Source organism: Bemisia tabaci, chromosome 7, assembly GCF_918797505.1.
Source record: "Bemisia tabaci chromosome 7, PGI_BMITA_v3".
NCBI classification, from domain to species: Eukaryota; Metazoa; Arthropoda; class Insecta; order Hemiptera; family Aleyrodidae; genus Bemisia; species Bemisia tabaci.
In genome coordinates, this window is record NC_092799.1 from 19,607,005 (window position 1) to 19,626,539 (window position 19,535).

The window sequence follows — 19,535 nt, forward strand, 5'->3', positions numbered from 1 at the left end:
AACAACACATGAAAAAATAAAATAAAATATGGACGGATGTGTAGTTATTAAAAATGAAAATATTAAAAACGAAATAAGATAAATAAATAATATAAATCAATGAAAAATGAATAATATTATTAATAATTTATTATAATATATTATAATTTATTATATTATATTAATTAAATTAAGTAAAGACCAGTCACGTGACGTCCTTACCAGTTTGCGAAGAAGGCCGCGATATTCAAAATTTAGCCAAATGTAAGGACCGGGAACGATATTGAAGTTGGAACATGTTTCAACTTAATTCCAACAAGTTCCAACAATGATAGCTCCTTCGGGGGAAAGAGCAGGCAATCTGCACGTCAATCTATTAGTTGCAAGAATTCAACGATTTTGTTGCAAGTTGTTGCAACCTCTGCTACTTGGGATACGTCTGTTTGGTAGAAATACTTCCACTTCATAATTAAAGAGTAAAATGATGACAAGAGGCTATATTGATTATCCATACACTCAAAGAAATTGAATTAAAGTTGATTCAATTCATAAAGCTAGCATTCCCTTACTGCGGCCGCGGCGGCTGGCGCGGCCGGCGCGGCGCTGCAGAGTCGCGCGACAAGTGGCGCTACTGCGCGCGGATCCGGAACTACGGCGCCGATCGGCGGGAATCAGATGTTCTGTCTGTGCTCGCCGATGTTAGTAAACAACGCGGCCTCGCGTGATTATCAACTCGTCTCTAATTTCGGTGTATTTTCGTCTGCCAATTCATTCGGGGTGTTCGAAAAGTGCGAATCTCAAACTCCTATCATCGTTGAGGGTTAATCGGCTTAATCGGAAAGTTCAGCACCTTTCTCATCCGCGGAGTACACTGCGCATGACGGATTTCAAAGTTGCAATGTTTTGGGTTTTCAAGTTCGAGATCAACACGTGAGTTTTCTTCGTCGATTTCATGTGGTAGCACCGCTCGTTCTCGCAGTTTCTTTCGTGGTTTTGTGCGTATTTAATTCGGTATTTCGAGCGCACGTTGTGTGATACTCCCTGGATCTCTCAGTTTGTGATTTCTGTGTCTTATCTGTGGAGTGTTGTTAAAGGTTTTGAGTGGTTACGTTAGTGTGGTGTTTGGAATTATTACGCTCCCCATCGTCTCTTATCGTCTTCAACACTTCAGAGAGGATTTATAATCAAAGGTTTGTTCAGTCAGATGTCAGATGTTCTTAATGTGAAGTTTCAGGCCTTGTCTCCCCGAGACGTTTTCATGAGATTTGTCCCCAGTCCCGGGTCGAATCGCGGAAACGAAACGCATTTTTCGTGGTTCCCGTCGCCACGAGAGGGAGCTTTCATGTTTTGGCGACAAGTTCATGGGCGTACGAGTACAAAGGGGGGTTTCAAGAGAGGCCTGGCCCCCCAAGATTTGAAAATAGTATCATCACGCCCCCCATCACCACAGAAATTCTGGATGGTGGAAGAAAACCTGAATAATGATTTCTCTTAGAGATGAATCTTCCATGAAAACACTGCGTTCATTCAGCTAGTACCTAATATTCATCCCGAGAGCCTCAAACATTTTGAGGCACACATTTTGAGTCAAATTGTGTCTGAATGGATTTAAATTGTCAAACATTTTCCTGATCCAGTATTCTGCCGTGCTAAGGAAAAACGCAGTATGAGCCCTCAGGCGTTGCCCAACTTCCTTTAGCAAATCATTAGGTAATTTTCAAGAAAATGTTTGAATATTTCTCTTCCAATTTCTTAGGTAATTTTGCTTGTAATTTGATCTAAAGGTCTGAAAATTCAAAGGAAAAATTTGAGAGCAATTTGACATCAAATTCGAAGTTAACGACTCAGCGAAACATCGATTACGAAACTTTCGTGATCTTTCAGTCATTATCCGACTTATTTCTTCCTATCCTTAAGTTTTGGACCATAATGCGCCGCGGGCGGCGGCGCTCGTGAAATTCTCCTCTGTGCTCAGTCGAGATTTCCTACGACAGATCTCATGAGAACTTCTCGTAAAAACAAGGCCATAGACTGATATGTGGACCGCGTTAAACAGAAAGGAATCAAGCCACATCAGCTATTGCCAAATTTAATTGGGTGAATTAATTTTTTACATGAAAACGGTTGGGCGGATTTTGGCTCAAATTTCAGTGAATTTTTTCCATAATACGAAGCAAATTCCTTAAAATTTTCAAAGGAATCCGCTCAAACGTTCTCTCGTAAAAAATTGACTTGCCCAGTTTGTCTGATTTCCCCTTTATAAAAAATAATAATAATTATAATAAATTCTAGAAATCAATTTCTCAGCATTTTCAACTCATATCAGACCAATTCACAACATTAAAACGTGTAAAATGATGTAAAATTGCGATGTTCCCAAACGGTCTCCATTTCAAGCATTACGATCAATGTAGCTTAACCTTGGTGATCGGGCGAACAACTCTGCACTAGACGTCAACTTTCAACCGCGCAGTAATGAGATCCTTTGTTCAGCAGCACGCAAGCGCCGCCGCCAATGACGAGTCAGCGCGCAATCGCAGTACCTGCCGCAGCCATCACAAGTCACCGCGGCGCACGAGATTTGAACTTCGCCACAACAGAGCCCGCGCAATCCAAATTCAGCGGCCAGCGGCAGCTTTCCCGCCCAAATTCACTCTTGCTTCGCCAACCGACCAATCACAAGCAAGTTGGTTTCCCGCATTCGCACACAAAGGAAATCTGCATATAAATATACCCACAAATCGCTAATTAATTCACTCTGAATGCAGCAGTCGACCAAGAAGCACCTCACTCTCAAGCTCTCAACAAGGATCAAGTCAAATCAAGCCAAGCAAGCAGCTGAAGAAACATCCTAAGGAGCTCAGCAAGAAATTGGCGTTTTTTGGATCAAGACCGAAGTTCAGTTTCCCGTTATATTGGCACCAAGGTCAAGCATTAGCGGTCATCATTACCCAGAACGAAGCAAATTCATCATTTCAAGCATTCAAAATTATTCAACTTCCAGTCATCTCTATTTCGGACCCATACAGTTTGTATACCACCTCCAATTTGGAGAAGCCGATTCTTCGGAATCTGGAATAATAATAAGTGCAATAGCACACAGCTCTCAATATTCACACCCTTCTGGTGTTCCTGCTCATTGCAGAAGCCGGTGTACTATACGCCTGGTAACCCTTCAGGTTTCCTATCCAAGGATAGTAGCCGATTCACTCTGAGTCTGGTCAAAATAAAAACTACAAGCTAGGATCTCTTCCAGATCATTAAATCAATTTTGCAATCACCTCAAATCTTTCTCTTCTTACTCTCATTTTTCCGAGCCAAGGCAAATTGGGGGGTCGCTACGGCTCTTCACTTGTCTCACTCTAAACCTCATATCCTATTCCATCTTTTCTTTCTTTGCTATCATTTCTTCAATTGGTCCCTCGGTACAATTCACTTTCAACCTTTAGGTCTGTTGTTGTTTTTTCATCATTTTTTTGAATCGTCATTCTTCATTTTTTGGTCCCTCGGGCCGGATTATAACTTGCATATTTACAGTCCAGAATTAATTCATAATGGTGAAACGACGCAATCTTCATTCTCCTGAGGTAAATGAAAGTGAAAAATTAGCAGACTCACTTCAGAAAAAACGAGATATAGTTTTTTCTAGGGTTAAGGCCATAGAAAAAACATTCAATGATGAGCTTTCAGATGAAAATTCTGAGCAATTTAAACCTTTGTTCGATCGATTGTCAGGGTTCCAGGATAAATTCGATCTAATTCAAGCAGAATTAATAGGTCTCAATTCTGATTTACCTATTAATTCCAAAATAGACATTGAACAGGCGCAGGTAGAATTTGACGAGACAATACTTGCAGCCGAAGTCCGTTTTCTTTCGCTCACTCCTAAAACATCGAAAATTGAGGTATCCAATTATCATAGTACTCATGTTAAAAGTCATTCATCCTCAAATGTTCGACTTCCAAAACTTGAATTACCTCAATTCACTGGAAAATTAGAGGATTGGAGAAGTTTTTATAATTTATTCATGGTCTCTGTCCATAATGTAAATGAGTTAGCGAAAGTTAAAAAGTTCCAGTACCTTCTCACGTCATTGAAGGGCGAGGCACTGGACTTGGTAAAAGGGTTAGACATCACCGACTCAAATTACGATGTGGCTTGGGAAATATTATGTCAGCGCTTTCAATGTGAAAGAAGGCATATTTTTCATCACTTCAACGGGTTGCTTGACTTGCCAGAAGTGAAGGATGTCCAGCAAATTCCTGCACTTCTGACAAAATACAGGGAGCACACCCAGGCATTGGAGGGCCTCGATCACAAACTGTCCGAGTACTCTTCAATGCTCACTGCAGTCATGGTACAAAAGTTAAATAATTACTTTCGAAAACGGTTTGATGATTTTCGAGGCACGGAAACGAAATATCCCACCATCGATAGCCTAGTGGATTTCCTCGAAAAAGAGTGCCTTCAATTAGATGGTTCGGCAGCCAAGTCAACTAACCCGAAACACAAGCAACCACCATCAAAGCAGACGCTCACGGCCTCAGTTAAGCCGAAACAGAGTTCGTCTCAACAAAAATGTCCATGCTGCACTCAAGACCATCCCATTTATTTTTGCGAATCATTTTTAGCTAAATCAATCCCTGAACGCCGATCATTCGTCAAAGAGAAAAACCTGTGTTTCAACTGCATGAAATTCAATCACTCCAGTTCGGTTTGTAAGAACCAATACACCTGCAAAACATGTCATAAAAGGCATAATTCACTTCTACACTTAGAAGACACGTCAACTCAAGATTCATCAAAATCTCCCAAAACAGCTATGGTTTCCAACTCAAAACCAAAGGAATACGCATGCATTCTAGGAACTGCTCTAGTTCTAGTCAAAGATTCATTTGGCGGTTATCAACCTGTCAGAGGACTCATCGACAGCGCTGCCATGTCTACATTTATAACTAAGCGCTGTGCAAACAAATTGGGTCTAAAAATCCACAAAGAAGCGCCTCCAATTTCAGGGTTAGGCAATCAAGCAGTCAATGATATTCATGGTACTGTGGAATGTGAGATCAAGTCTCGCATTGAATCGTAGCCAGTGTTCACATCAACAGCAACAATAATGACAAAAATCACCACCGATCTGCCAAATATAAGTCTTCCCAACACAATGAACAAACCTCTCAGGACATTGTTTTTGGCGGATCCAGAGTGGATGAAACCAGGCCCGGTAGATCTACTAATTGGAGCCGACCTGTACCCTCACATTTATGATGGCAGAAAAATCATTCTCGATGAAAATTGGCCAATAGCGCTAAGCAGCATTTATGGATGGGTTATGACGGGCAAATTTAGCGCCTCACATGACGCAACACGCATAGCAGCAGTGACAACCTCAGAATCAGCACCAATCACGGCTTTGCTGTCCATCAATTCAGAACCAATTGAAACTTGCCTTCGACGACATTGGGAGATAGAGGAACCCCCGTCAAGGCCAGTCAAAAGTCCAAATGACCTCTTAGCTGAGGAACTTTTCATGGAAAAACACGCAAGAGATGAAATAATCGAATGCGCCGGTGAATGCAACATGGAGCTGAAAAAGTGGTCAAGCAATAACCCAGAAATATTGGAGGACTTGCCGGAGTCCAATCTCAAAACTCCAGTAGAATTTTCAGGTGCAGACAGTTCCGAATCGCTTCTCGGATTACAATGGCAGCCAAGCAGCGATATATTCTCATTCAAGGTTGAGAAAATCACACCGGTGTACACAAAAAGAGGTATCGCCTCAGTTGTCGCCCAAATCTTTGATCCACTTGGCCTGATATCACCAATTATGCTAAAAGGCAAGCAATTTCTTCAACAACTGTGGTTATTAGGCATAGATTGGGACGAGGCGGTGCCCCTCGAGCTTCAAGCACAGTGGAAAAAGTACACCGAAGAACTCATCAAAATTTCCGAGATCCGTATTCCGCGTCATGTGTCTCTGATCAATGGAGTAAAATTTGATCTTGTCGGTTTCAGCGACGCCAGTAAATTAGGATACAGCGGCAATGTGTATCTGAGGGTCGAAAGCAGCTCCGGTGAGGTCAAAACCAGCCTTTTAATGGCGAAAACTAAGGTGACACCGCTCAAACCGATGAGCATCCCCAGGCTGGAGTTGCAGGGGGCGGCGCTATTAACAGAGTTATTAGATGCTGCTCACTACATATGTTCAATGGCTCATCCAATCAGGAAGGTGTTCGCCTATTCAGACTCCACAGTCGTCTTATCATGGCTCCAAACTCCTCCCTACCGGCTCAAAGTATTCGTCGCTAATCGAGTTACTCGAATTTTAGAAGTATTAACACCTCAACATTGGGGGCATGTCAAGTCTGAAGATAATCCGAGCGATCTGGCCAGCCGAGGCTGCATGCCAGACAGATTGGCCGACAACAGTTTATGGTGGCATGGACCAAAATGGTTGCAAGAGCCAGAAGAAAAATGGCCGAAGTTGAGTCCATTTGACCCAGAAAGCAAAGCAGAAATCATCGACAAATTACCGGACATCGTCACGCTGGTACAAAATAAACAAGAATCATGGGAGGAAACTTTTTTAAAATCATTTTCAGGATTTGTTCCTCTGCTCAGAACCACCGTTTGGATGTTGAGATTTATCCATAATACCCGGCATCCTACCCAGAAAAGAACTGGACAGATTTCCAGTGCGGAGCTACAAGAAGCCCGGCACTGGTGGATAAAAATTATTCAAGGCAAAGAATTTAAAGCAGAGATCAGAACAATGAGCGAGAAAAAAGAGAGCCCGGCCTCTTTATGCAAACTTCGTCCTTTTTTAGATGAACAGGGATTATTGCGAGTCGGTGGTCGACTCAGGCACTCAGACATGAGCTACGACTTCAAATTTCCCATTTTATTGCCTAAAAATCATCATTTCACTCAACTGGTAATCGACTATTATCACGATATGACACTTCACGGCGGTCCCAGCTCAACTTTAGCAGCAATCAATCAGCGATTTTGGATAATTAATGGGCGTGCTGTAGTCAGATCTAAACTTCAAAAGTGCATCCAGTGCTTTAAAGTCAGACCAAAATTCACGCAGCCACTTATGGGCGATTTACCAAAATGGAGGGTTCAGGCAGCATATCCGTTTCTCAATACAGCGTGTGACTACGGCGGACCATTCCAAGTCAAAGAAAACAAGCTCAGAAATGCAAGGCAAACGAAGGGGTATTTAGCCCTATTTATTTGTATGGCTACTAAAGCAGTACACCTGGAATTTGTAAGCGAATTGACTACAAAGGCCTTTGAAGGCGCATTAGCTCGATTTGTCTCTCGCAGAGGATTATGCAAAAATATGTTCTCTGATAACGGTACCAACTTCGTAGGAATGAATAACTCTTTAAAAGAGCTATATGCATTCTTAAAAACTAATGAAACAAGCATTGCGGAAAATCTAAGCAAAAAGGAAATCAATTGGCATTTTCAGCCCGCTTCCGCGCCAAATTTTGGCGGACTACATGAAGCAGGGATAAAATCCGCAAAACATCATCTCAAAAGAATCATGGGTACTCAAATTTTCACCTTCGAGGAAATGACTACACTCGTGACTCGAGTGGAGGCAATAATGAACTCTAGGCCGATCTGCCCGCTATCAACAGATCCCTCAGATATGGACGCCTTGACCCCAGGTCATTTTTTTGTTGGTCGCCCACTCAACGCCTTACCTGAAGAAAATCTAACAGAAACTCCTTCTAATCGTGTGGATAGATGGGGCTTGATAAACAAAGCCAGTCAACATTTTTGGCAAACATGGAAAAATGAGTACATCAACTGTTTGAGGCAGCGATCAAAATGGACTCAAGAAACTGATCCAATAAAAATTGATGATCTCGTCATTATTCAAGACAATAATTTACCTCCTCAGCAATGGAGGTTAGGACGAATCACCAAGTGCTTTCCGGGCCCTGATGACGTCACACGCGTCGTCGATGTCAAGACCACCACGGGGACTTTACGGCGCCCGGTTTCTAAGCTTTGCCGCCTCCCCATAAGTTCAGACAAAAACCAAATATGAGCTTCTAAACTAACAAATTTTAAAACACTTCTCTGTTGAACGCGTGCTCGTTCAACGGGGGGAGTATGTCTGATTTCCCCTTTATAAAAAATAATAATAATTATAATAAATTCTAGAAATCAATTTCTCAGCATTTTCAACTCATATCAGACCAATTCACAACATTAAAACGTGTAAAATGATGTAAAATTGCGATGTTCCCAAACGGTCTCCATTTCAAGCATTACGATCAATGTAGCTTAACCTTGGTGATCGGGCGAACAACTCTGCACTAGACGTCAACTTTCAACCGCGCAGTAATGAGATCCTTTGTTCAGCAGCACGCAAGCGCCGCCGCCAATGACGAGTCAGCGCGCAATCGCAGTACCTGCCGCAGCCCATCACAAGTCACCGCGGCGCACGAGATTTGAACTTCGCCACAACAGAGCCCGCGCAATCCAAATTCAGCGGCCAGCGGCAGCTTTCCCGCCCAAATTCACTCTTGCTTCGCCAACCGACCAATCACAAGCAAGTTGGTTTCCCGCATTCGCACACAAAGGAAATCTGCATATAAATATACCCACAAATCGCTAATTAATTCACTCTGAATGCAGCAGTCGACCAAGAAGCACCTCACTCTCAAGCTCTCAACAAGGATCAAGTCAAATCAAGCCAAGCAAGCAGCTGAAGAAACATCCTAAGGAGCTCAGCAAGAAATTGGCGTTTTTTGGATCAAGACCGAAGTTCAGTTTCCCGTTATATTGGCACCAAGGTCAAGCATTAGCGGTCATCATTACCCAGAACGAAGCAAATTCATCATTTCAAGCATTCAAAATTATTCAACTTCCAGTCATCTCTATTTCGGACCCATACAGTTTGTATACCACCTCCAATTTGGAGAAGCCGATTCTTCGGAATCTGGAATAATAATAAGTGCAATAGCACACAGCTCTCAATATTCACACCCTTCTGGTGTTCCTGCTCATTGCAGAAGCCGGTGTACTATACGCCTGGTAACCCTTCAGGTTTCCTATCCAAGGATAGTAGCCGATTCACTCTGAGTCTGGTCAAAATAAAAACTACAAGCTAGGATCTCTTCCAGATCATTAAATCAATTTTGCAATCACCTCAAATCTTTCTCTTCTTACTCTCATTTTTCCGAGCCAAGGCAAATTGGGGGGTCGCTACGGCTCTTCACTTGTCTCACTCTAAACCTCATATCCTATTCCATCTTTTCTTTCTTTGCTATCATTTCTTCAATTGGTCCCTCGGTACAATTCACTTTCAACCTTTAGGTCTGTTGTTGTTTTTTCATCATTTTTTTTGAGCCGTCACTCTTCACAGTTAAATCTGGCAATAGCTGATGTGGCTTGGTTCCTTTCTGTTAAACGCGGTCCATGTAATGTACCTGTTGCGCTTTGTCACCAGGTAATTCAATGTCCAGAATTTTTTCACTCGCTTTTAAGTTAAGTCTCGTATAGAAAGAAGTTATCTTCCACGCACTGCCGTGCTGAGGGAGAACGCCGTATGAGCACTCGAATTTCGCCAAATTTCCTCTCAGAAATATTTATTTTTGAAAAAAAGCATGAATATGTGACCTTGCAAATTTTTGAAAACTCATGACCTGCTATTTTGAACCAAACGATACATCGTACCACTACCGAATACGATCCACACACCTTATTGCAGACTCCGAATCATCTTTCTGATGTTAAGGCGCGGCTGTAGGTCGTGGTGGTGGTGGGGGGGGGGGGGGGGGGGGGGGGGGGGGGGGGGGGGGGGGGGGGGTGCGCACGCTAACCAACCATCAAGGCGGGCAACCACCGATCACCGATCCGAATCGTCGCGACGTCGCGGCTACGTCCGTTTTCGACGATATTTACGACGATTCGACGACAAATGAAACGGGCTGATCGACTTCTGATTCATATTCCGAGCGGATAAACTTCTCTTCTGGTCGGTCCTCATTTATTCCACTGTCGGTGCTGCGTGAGAGGGCCGAGGGGGGTGGGGGGCGCTCGCGCCAAAAAGAGGAACAATATAGGAATAGAATTAAGGGTCATGTGATATAGTCGTTCCCTGAACAGCTATTTTTCGTACACTGGAAAAAAAAACACATTGGATCTAGAGTCCAGACTCTTAAAAACATCGACAAGAAAAAGTACTCTTGATTTAATCAGAATCTAGCTTAAATCAAGAACCAAGCCTCTTAATTTAAGCGGATTTCGTTTGGATTCAAGCAAAAATCCGATTGAATCAAGAGTGTTTTTTCTTGTCAATGTTTTCAAGAGTCTGGACTCTAGATCCAATGTGTTTTTTTCTTTTTCGAGTGTATGGATTACGTTCTTCTTAGGACCCCCTAAGGCAAGGAATGGAGCTGTTTAAGAAACGACTTTATTTACTACCCTGTATACATAGCATATTTAGAAATAGAACGGATCGTGTTCATCAGAAATGAGATATTTTTGATGCTCCGCAGCCCGTGACAAGATATACAATAATATCAATTTAAACAGCGGGTAACGAGGCTAATTTTCACACAAATACCACCAAAACTTGTCGGCTGAAAACTCAGCCTTCCTCAGTTGGATAAATTTTTTTAAAAATCTAATAGGTAATCTAAAAACTCAGTACTTGGCTGGACCTTTCAACACGAGAAAAATGTTATTATGCTAACAATGTTCTGTAGTTATGCTATGTTGCTACTGTTAACTATGTTGTTATGCTAACTATTTTATATAACTATATGTTATGTAGGCATAACAACATTTTTCTCGCTTTGAAAGGTACAACCAAGTACTAAGTTTTCAGATTTTTAAATTATTTTCAGCGGGTAACAAGGCTGTTTAAATTGATATTATTGTTTATCAGAAAGGCACTAGAAGTGCATGAAAACTTTCATAAAATATCCTTTTCCTGCAGGGAAATCAATGGCAGATACATCGTCTTTAAAATAATCCGAATAATTGGCGCCTTTCTGCTAAACCCAGTTCTAACTATCATTACCTCTGTACTGCCGTGCTAAGGAAGAACGCCGCATAAATCTTCAAGCCTGGCCAAGTTTCCTTCAATTAAACGGGAATTTTCAAGAAAATTTGTGAACATTTTTATCCGAATTTTTCAGGGTACCTATTTTATTCGCAATTTTATTCATGAGATACCTACCTGAAAATTTTACCGAAAAACATGCATTACTTCTTCACGAAATAATTTTCTTCGGTATCTGGGGAAATTTGGCAAAATTTGAACGCTTCTACGGCATTTTTTCTCAGCACCGCACTGTAGTTTTGGTATGATTAATTTTGGAGGCTTGATTCTCAAACATCTTGAGGGACAGCATTTTGCTGAGCTAGAATGTCTGCACGACCGATGCTGGAGAAATGTTCGGTGATTGTATCATTACTTCAGGAGGTATTGTTCTTTTCGGTGCCTAGTTGCCTTTCCTTTACAATCAAGTTACTTAACCTAATTTATTCGGGCTCGCTCGCGCGTAACGTAATTAATAACGATCGATCATGCGCAGCGCTGATTGGAAATTTTGCGCAAACTTTCTATCGGAGAAGAAAGGAAAAAATATTTGCAACGATGTTGCGTCAAGCCATTCTTACAATCGCCCCCTGCAGTGGTTCAGTCAATATGACTAAGAATGAGGGAACCATTTAAGACCGATTTACAATTTTGAGGACCTAAAATCATCGGAAAGAAGATTGCACCCCGGGCAGATCGGCATACTCTGTTTGAAAGCGTTCAATTCGATGTCCTCAACAAATCGTCACCTTTCGGTCAAAGTGTCACAAGCGCCATTCGACGTTTCAAAATTTCCGCCGCCATTTTATTTTTTACAGAGAAATTGTTGGTTGAATCTGTTCGAAAATTTCTCTGAATTTTATTTTCAAAAAGAAAATTCAATGAAAATTTCGGACAGCTTCGTTGAAGACTTTCTTTGTAAAAAAATGAAGTGGCGGCGGATATTTTGAAACGTCGCATGGCGCTTGTGATACTTTGGCCGGGAAGGTGACGAAATTTCTCTCTCAAGAACTTTCAAAAAGCAACTCCGAAACCAATAATTTGGTCAAGACTCATAAATTTTAGGATTTAAGTATGAAAAATTAAAATTGAGAAAACTCCCAACAATTTCACTTTCATAGCCATTCTATACTCATAAGAATCAAGAATATATCACAAGAAACGCGGTACCTCAGATTAGTCAACTGGCTTTTGAGGCTATGTTTACATGTTGAACGAATAAATGATATTGATACAATCTCATTTGTTTCATGTGTCAAATACGATCTATATTTAACTTGCCTAAAAAATAACATTTTATTAAGTGAAATTTGGCAACTCTGGAATGAACATACGGCGTTCTTCCTCGGCACGCACGCACTCCGAAAGAGAGGTCTGCGCCGCGTCAAATCTGGGCGGAATAAAATCCTCGAGGAATTTGATTTTCGAGCAGCCGGCCGCAAGGCGCAAGGTGTACGTATCCAAAATAGGCGAGTTAAGGCTGCCGGTTTTTAATTTAAACTAGCGCCGATTAGATGGGCCGCGTTTCGATCGGGCGCGGTGGAGTTCCGACAACGTTTCCCGCGCGTTCGAATCAGTTATTTTTATTTGCCACCTGAGGGAAGCGTCGAATGTGTTTGGGAGGAAATACCGGACATCGTCGGCAGCGCGGCTCCAGTTCATCGGTTTATTCAAGGAAAGCTCAGGAGAGTATCACTGGCTGTTTTAAGACAAAGTACAAAAACAGGGTGTCTACAAGTCCGGAAATCCGGAAATAGTACCGATTTTATAAAGGCGGTCCGGAAGTACTGAAAAAGTGCGGAAATTCTGCAAGAAGGTCCGGAATTTTTGTCATTTGCTGTCATTTTTGCCGCAATTTTAACGAGAAATTCAAATTTCTTAAATTTTTCGAATTTCGTCATTTGGAGGTACTGAAAAAGTACTGAATTTTTCTTATGGGGAGGTACTGAATTTCTTCAGCTGTTTCCATGTAAAAAATTAAATTGGAGTCCAGGGAAACCAAGGGAGTCACTTTTGCAGTGAATGACGTTAAAAACTCGACTTTTCAAGGGGCGATAGCTCGGTTAATGTTGAACGTAGGATGTTGCTGTTTGGACAGATTTTATTTATTTTTAGCTGATCTACAAGAATCAAGCACCAATTCTCAATTCTGCGACCAGTGCAACAAACCCTTTGGACTGATCTTATTATTTTTAGCTAATCTACAAGAATCAAGCACCAAAACACGATTCTGTGACCAGCGCGACTGACCCCCCCCCCCCTTTTCTCTGGCGGCCTGAACCTTTTCTGCGTCCGTGCGAGCGATTCCCACTCTTTCAAATTGCGGTTAATAAACTTGCAAATTCCACGGATCCAGGATCCAGCGGACGACATCCAAATAAAACCTCGTTTCCGGCCGTCGTTAAGCAATGTTGGATTGTCGACCCCAGGGCTATACAGCTTGATTGCCCCCGGTTCTTTCGCGAAGAAGACACGCTCTCATCCGCTCGCGGATCGCGGACCGAAAAAGCACGAATCAAAGCGACCGCGCCGCGCCGACGCACAGTGGACCGAGTCAATAAGACAGGTCGGACATGAAAGTTTTGACTAAAACTGAAAATCTTGATGTTTATTCGTCAAATTTCAAATTTTGAGGGGTCAATTTTACAGAAAATTTTATGGGGAAACTAATGGAACCATTTTTAAGATCATCAGGGTGTCTACAAGTCCGAAAAGTCCGGAAATAGGTAGTACTGATTTTTAAAGGGCTGTCCGGAAGTTCTGAAAAAGTGCGGAAATTCCTCGAGAAGGTCCGGAATTTTTGTCAATTGTGTCGCAATTTAAGCGAGAAATTCAAAGTTTTGTAATTTTTCGAATTTTGTCAAATGAAGTAGGTACTGAAAAAGTACTGAATTTTTCCGTTGAGGAGGTACTGAATTTTTTGGAAATGTTCTGAAAGAGTACTGTAAAAGAACTGATATTTGGCCAGCCTGTTTTAATAGACACCCAGACATCCTGGACCTCAAAATTTAACGGAGTTCTGAGCTTTGAAAGTTTTCAAAGTCTGTTCGACCTCTCCCATTGATTCGATCCACCGTGCGCCGACGCGAACCGAATGTAACACACCCAAACAAGAATCGGAGGCGGTACAATTTTATTATCGGAACCCTTCCGATCCCCGCCGCACAATGGATCGAGTCAACGGGAGAGATCGGACATTATTTAAAAAATTTAAAAGCGTTTATATTTATTAAAATAAAATGTTGATGTTTTAAAAGTAGTTTCATTGGTTTCCTCGTAAAATTTTCTATTTAAATCACCCCTCAAAATTAAAATTGTGACGAGATAATAGTAAAATTTTACAATTTTTGTCAGAAATTTCATGTCCGACTTCTTCCAAAGACTCGTTCCACTGTGCGCCGAGTGCAGTAGCGCCTCGTTTCTCTTTTTATGACAGGTTCGGAGCCGTGAGATCTCTGTTTCTGCTCCCTCCTCGCTTCGAGGCATACACGTACTGCCGTGCTAAGAAAGAACGCCGTATGAACATTCCAGAATTGCCAAATTTCCTTCGATAAAATGCCTATTTTTGAGGAAAGTTAAGAACGTTTTTCCTTGAAATTTTCAAGAACTTTAGGTGCAACTGGAAACAAAATTATCTGAAAAATTGGAAAGAAAATGTTCAGAGGTACCAGGAAATTCGTGTTTCATCAAAGAAAATTTTGCAACGCCTGGAGGTTCATACGGCGTTTTTCCGTGCTAAGGAAAAACGCCGTATAAGCCTGCAGACGCATTGCAAAATTTCCTTCAATAAAAACCTAATTTACTGGTAGAATTTGGAATATTTTCCTTCAAATTTTTCAGATAATTTTGTCGGCAATTCGATCTAAAAGAACTGAAAATTTCAAGGGAAAAGACGCAAAACTCTCTCCAAACACACATGTTTTATGCAGGGAAATTTTGCAGCGCTCAAATGTTGATATGGTGTTTTCCCCTAGCACGGTAGTGCACAAATGTTCGCCGCGAGGGTCCGATAAGGAAAAACACCGTATAAGCCTTTAGACTTTGCCAAATTTCCTTCAATAAAAACTAATTCACTGTAAGAATATTGATTATTTCTCTATAAATTTTTCAGATAATTTTGCCGGCAATTCGATTTTAAATATCTGAAAATTTCAAGGAAAAATATGCGAAACTTTCCTAAAAAAATACATATTTCACGTAGGGAAATTTGGCAACGCTCGGGTGTCTATACGGTCTTCTTCCTTACCAGGGCAGTACACGTTCGCCACGAGCGTCCGACGTCCGCCTCCGACGGTCGGCCAGAGCTTTCCGGCAGAATCCAATTGTCTGACGAAGTAATGAAGATTGCTCTCAGTCGCCCCACATTCCCACATAACGTAAGGGTGTTTCTTAATTTCCACGTGACCCCTTTTTTACGTGTAAACCCATGCTTTCTGGGGCTCATGCTGAGATCAAGATACGCTCTTACGTCAGAAGAGCGACGAGATGTGCCGTCAGAGAAGAAGGAAATGCATAAGTTGTGTTGCCATGGATTGATTTGACCTCTCAGGGTCGTACTCATAGTCCTTCTTCAAGCAGATCATTTCGCTAGGCAGCCCTATATGGTGTACATCAGGATTAAGGGAGGAGTAAAGGATTCCACAACAAAGCACCATGAACTGCAGAATTTCAACATATCTTAAGTAAAATTTAACAGTATAACTTTTTAAGTAGACTCTTGCAAGGGAATACTTTGAATGCGTTGAATACTTAAAATTCTTTAAAACATAATTCTTTAAACTATTTTTATGTTGCTTGGTTGATAATCTTTTCAAACCCTCCCTCGATCACACTATATAAATCATGTATGGCCTCCCAAGGAAAAGAACTGTATAAGGAACGACAATGACTAGGCGGAGCAGGAACTTACCACCAGTGGAAAACGCCTTCAGTTTCGCGTGATACTTCACCACCCACCCAGGAGTTAAAATATTTGTATGAAAAATCATTGCGCATCTATAGATACTAAATCGCAGGATCTATAGATACTAACTCGTAGAATATTTCAATCGCCTATCGAACATTCATCAAGTATTGCCTCGCATTTGGTCAGAATAAACGTTTATGGAAACTGTCAGCATAATTTGCAATGTTTCCCCCCTGGCAGATCCTGACTTGAGTCCTCAAAGAAGTGAAAGAGAGATGCGAATTCATTTGATCTGTTTCCAACTTTCCACTGTAAGCGTTGTTGTGAGCAATGATAAACAGGTGCCACCAGTCGAAAACGCCTTCAGTTTAGCGGGATACTTCACTGACCACACCAAAGTTAATAGATTTGTATCAAAAATCATTGCGCATCATTGTGATAATGCACTAACTTGCAGGATGTTTCAAGCGCTTATCAATCATTTATGAAATGTCGTCTCGCATTTAGTTGAGGCTGACCGATCCTTCAAAGACTCGAGAAATTTTTTGTTATCTCTTTTGCCGAGAAAATCAGTGTTTGACCTCTCCTGTAAAATTCGGTTTTGTGGACTTACAACCCACTACCAGAGCCCACTTTGATCTCTTAGCCGAAAGGCACTGCTCCAGTACTCAAGTGCTTGCTTCGAGTGCACCGTGCTCAGTGGACTAAATAAACGCTTTGGTTTTCAATCGCGATCATAGAAAGCCTTAACTGTTGCCCGTACTCCATGTTCTGAGCACAGGCACTTAACATGCACTTTGTAATGCCTGACATTTTCATCGCACGTCGCCGAGCAAATTCACTTTCCTCGAGTGAGTAAATTACCGATGCTCGCATAATAGGTACGCTCCAATGCATCGTTCGGCCGTGCTAAGGAAGAACGCCGTATGAACATTCGAGAGTTGCCGAATTTCCTTCGATAAAATGCCTATTTTTGAGGAAAGTTAAGAACGTTTTTCCTTGAAATTTCCAAGAGCTTTAGGTGAAACTGCAAACAAAATTATCTGAAAAATTGGAAGAAAAATATTCACAAGTTTACCAGGAAATTCGTGTTTTATCAAAGGAAATTTGGCAACGCCTGATGGTTCATACGACGTTTTTCCTTAGCACGGCAGCGTTGTCCTTCGATGCAGGAGTACCATGCTGCCATGCTAAGGAAGAACGTTGTTTGATCCCTCAAACGTTGGAATGTTTTCTTCAGTAAAAAAAGAAATAATTTACTGGAAAAATTATGAATGCTCTTCTTCAACATTTTCGGCCAATTTTGTTCGCAATTTTATCTGGAATATCTTAAAATGTCAAAGAAAAATATGCAACATTTTCCTCTTAAATGCATGTTTTATTTAGGGAAATTTGGCAACTCTCGAAAGTTCATATGGCGTTCGTCCCTAGCTGGGCAGCATGAAAGTGTCGTTCTCCGGACGAAAAAACGTACGTATCCTTCAGCGTTGTAAACTCTCCTCTCGCTAATTGTACTTTCAGTGGGAAACTCATAGGCATTTCTAATTTTAGAACATTCTCTGATTTTGTAATCACACACAAAAATTAGCGCTGTCTTTGGCTTGTAAAGAATTGAATTATTTGAGTCCATTTTACTACCTTGACGTGATGTCACGTTTCCTCGTCTGAGAAATTTCACCTCGCAGCGTGCGCTAATGCTCTTTTCATCTTGTGAATCGCTCGATCATACCGTTGAATTGGTGCAAACTAACTTACGTATACAGGAGAGTAAGGACGTATCAAAATATGGAGCTCTTAGGGCGCAAAAGAACAGCCAACCTTTGAAAACGAAAAATGTTACTGCAAATCTGCAGATTCCAATGTCAAACCAAAATGGCCAAGAACGTTCATTAATGAGCGTTTCTCCGCAAAAAGTGAGTAAATTTATGCAAAAACTAAGTCAAGTACGTGATTTACCGGCTACGGGTTGTAACAAAATACAATTATTAATCACTCTGGATAATTTGAATTCTTAGGTTGGCTGCCCTTTTGGGCCCTAAAAGCTCCATGACCTAACCTTAAAATTAGCGAGACATCCGCACTCTCCCTATCCAGGATGGCAAAATTTTCATGAAAAATATAATCTTAAAATTTCAGAAATTATGGAACGCATTGAAAAATACCGGTCCGTTTTCATGTTTCGCAAAATGTAAAAATTGTGAATTTCTTCTATTTTTGTGTGTTTGGGTTGCATATTCTATAGCACCTGGAAAATATGAAATATTTCCAGGCTCGTGAAATTTCATGAAATATTTCACTGAAATTTCCAATCTCTCATTTCTTTCTAACGCTTCATGCCACCCTGTCCCTATCTCTAGTGCAAGCTTAAGTATGGGGTTCTTTAGTTTCTGATTCGACGGATATTCATGAGGCTCGGACTGCGAAGTTCACAAGGACATCTATAGTTTAAATAGCCGACGCAAATTCGCGTAGTTTAATTTCTTTATGATGTAGAGCGCGACCTTTCCAGAAATCGAGAGAGATATCAGACACCACCCCAAAATCACAGGTTTTGACGCGTTTGTCGGTTTTCTGTGAAATGCCTGACTTCAGAGTTAAAATAAAATTCGTTTACTGGCTTTCCTGCCTTTTGAACCCGTGTTGAATCGATTCTTGTATGGAGCACCTGCCTCATCCAAGCATCGATACATTTCCGTATAGGTTTAAATGGAGAGAAAGCAATGTAATGTTGCAAACTTTTCCGCCAATAGTTGAGTGAAAACTGAGAGGCTGGAGCTGGGCCGGATTAAGGGGGTGGCCACATGGACCGCGGCTCATGGCGGCAAATCTACAAGGGGCGGCAAATTTTGCAATTTTTTAAATGTAGGTATAAAAAAAATCGGATTTAGAAAAAAAAAAATTACAAACGAGAGAAGGCGACAAAATCTCTCATTTCCTGAGAGTACAGTAATTTCTAATTTTGTCGTCTTTCAGTGATACAAGAGACAGCACCTTCAATCAGTCGAGTTAAGAGAGAAACCAAACACGCAATTTGGCCTGGAACGGCGCGACTTAGAGAGAAATGATGACGAGGACTTGAGATAAAAAGGAGAAGTCCTCGGCTTGTAACACATATTAGCGCCTACAAGACTGCACGAATACTTCACGCATTGCGCCAAACACAGTGCGGTCAGCGTGAAACGCATGGCGCCTACAAGACTGCGTGAATACTTCACGCATTGCGTCAAACGCAGTGCGGTCTACGAGGCGCGGCGGCGGATGTTATAATCATTAATCCACATTTATGTTTGTTCTTTCATAATTTTTTCGTTCATTTCCTATGAATGGAAGGCCTTGTCCACACAGAAATAGGTTTACAAAACTTAACTTTCGCGCAAAGTTCCGTGAACTTTTGCTATGGTAGTGTTGACAGGGCTTTCCCAAAAAATGTGTTCAACACGAGTAAACGCGTCTTATGCACCCCTCCCCCGCTGGCACGTTCATTTGATGGTTTTTATTGATGTTTCAAAACGAATTAGAAGGGGGCGGCAAATACAGGCGGTCCATGGGCGGCAAGTAGGTAAATCCGGCCCTGG

At 41.5% G+C, this 19,535-nt stretch overlaps 3 protein-coding genes across 3 annotated transcripts in view; all 3 read left to right on the plus strand.

Annotated features, from left to right (window-relative positions):
* The first annotated feature begins 556 nt into the window (after positions 1-556).
* ASPP (Ankyrin-repeat, SH3-domain, and Proline-rich-region containing Protein) overlaps positions 557-19,535 on the plus strand; it is a 687,069-nt gene continuing 668,090 nt past the window's right edge. The window contains exon 1 of the mRNA XM_072302246.1: positions 557-1,169. The gene's annotated coding sequence lies outside the window, so the exon portion shown is untranslated. The remainder of the gene's footprint in view (positions 1,170-19,535) is intronic.
* LOC140225057 (uncharacterized) lies at positions 4,008-5,069 on the plus strand. Its single transcript, XM_072302539.1, has one exon. It carries the CDS (start codon positions 4,008-4,010, stop codon positions 5,067-5,069), a length of 1,062 nt encoding a protein of 353 aa, XP_072158640.1.
* LOC140225058 (uncharacterized) lies at positions 5,097-8,048 on the plus strand. Its single transcript, XM_072302540.1, has one exon. It carries the CDS (start codon positions 5,097-5,099, stop codon positions 8,046-8,048), a length of 2,952 nt encoding a protein of 983 aa, XP_072158641.1.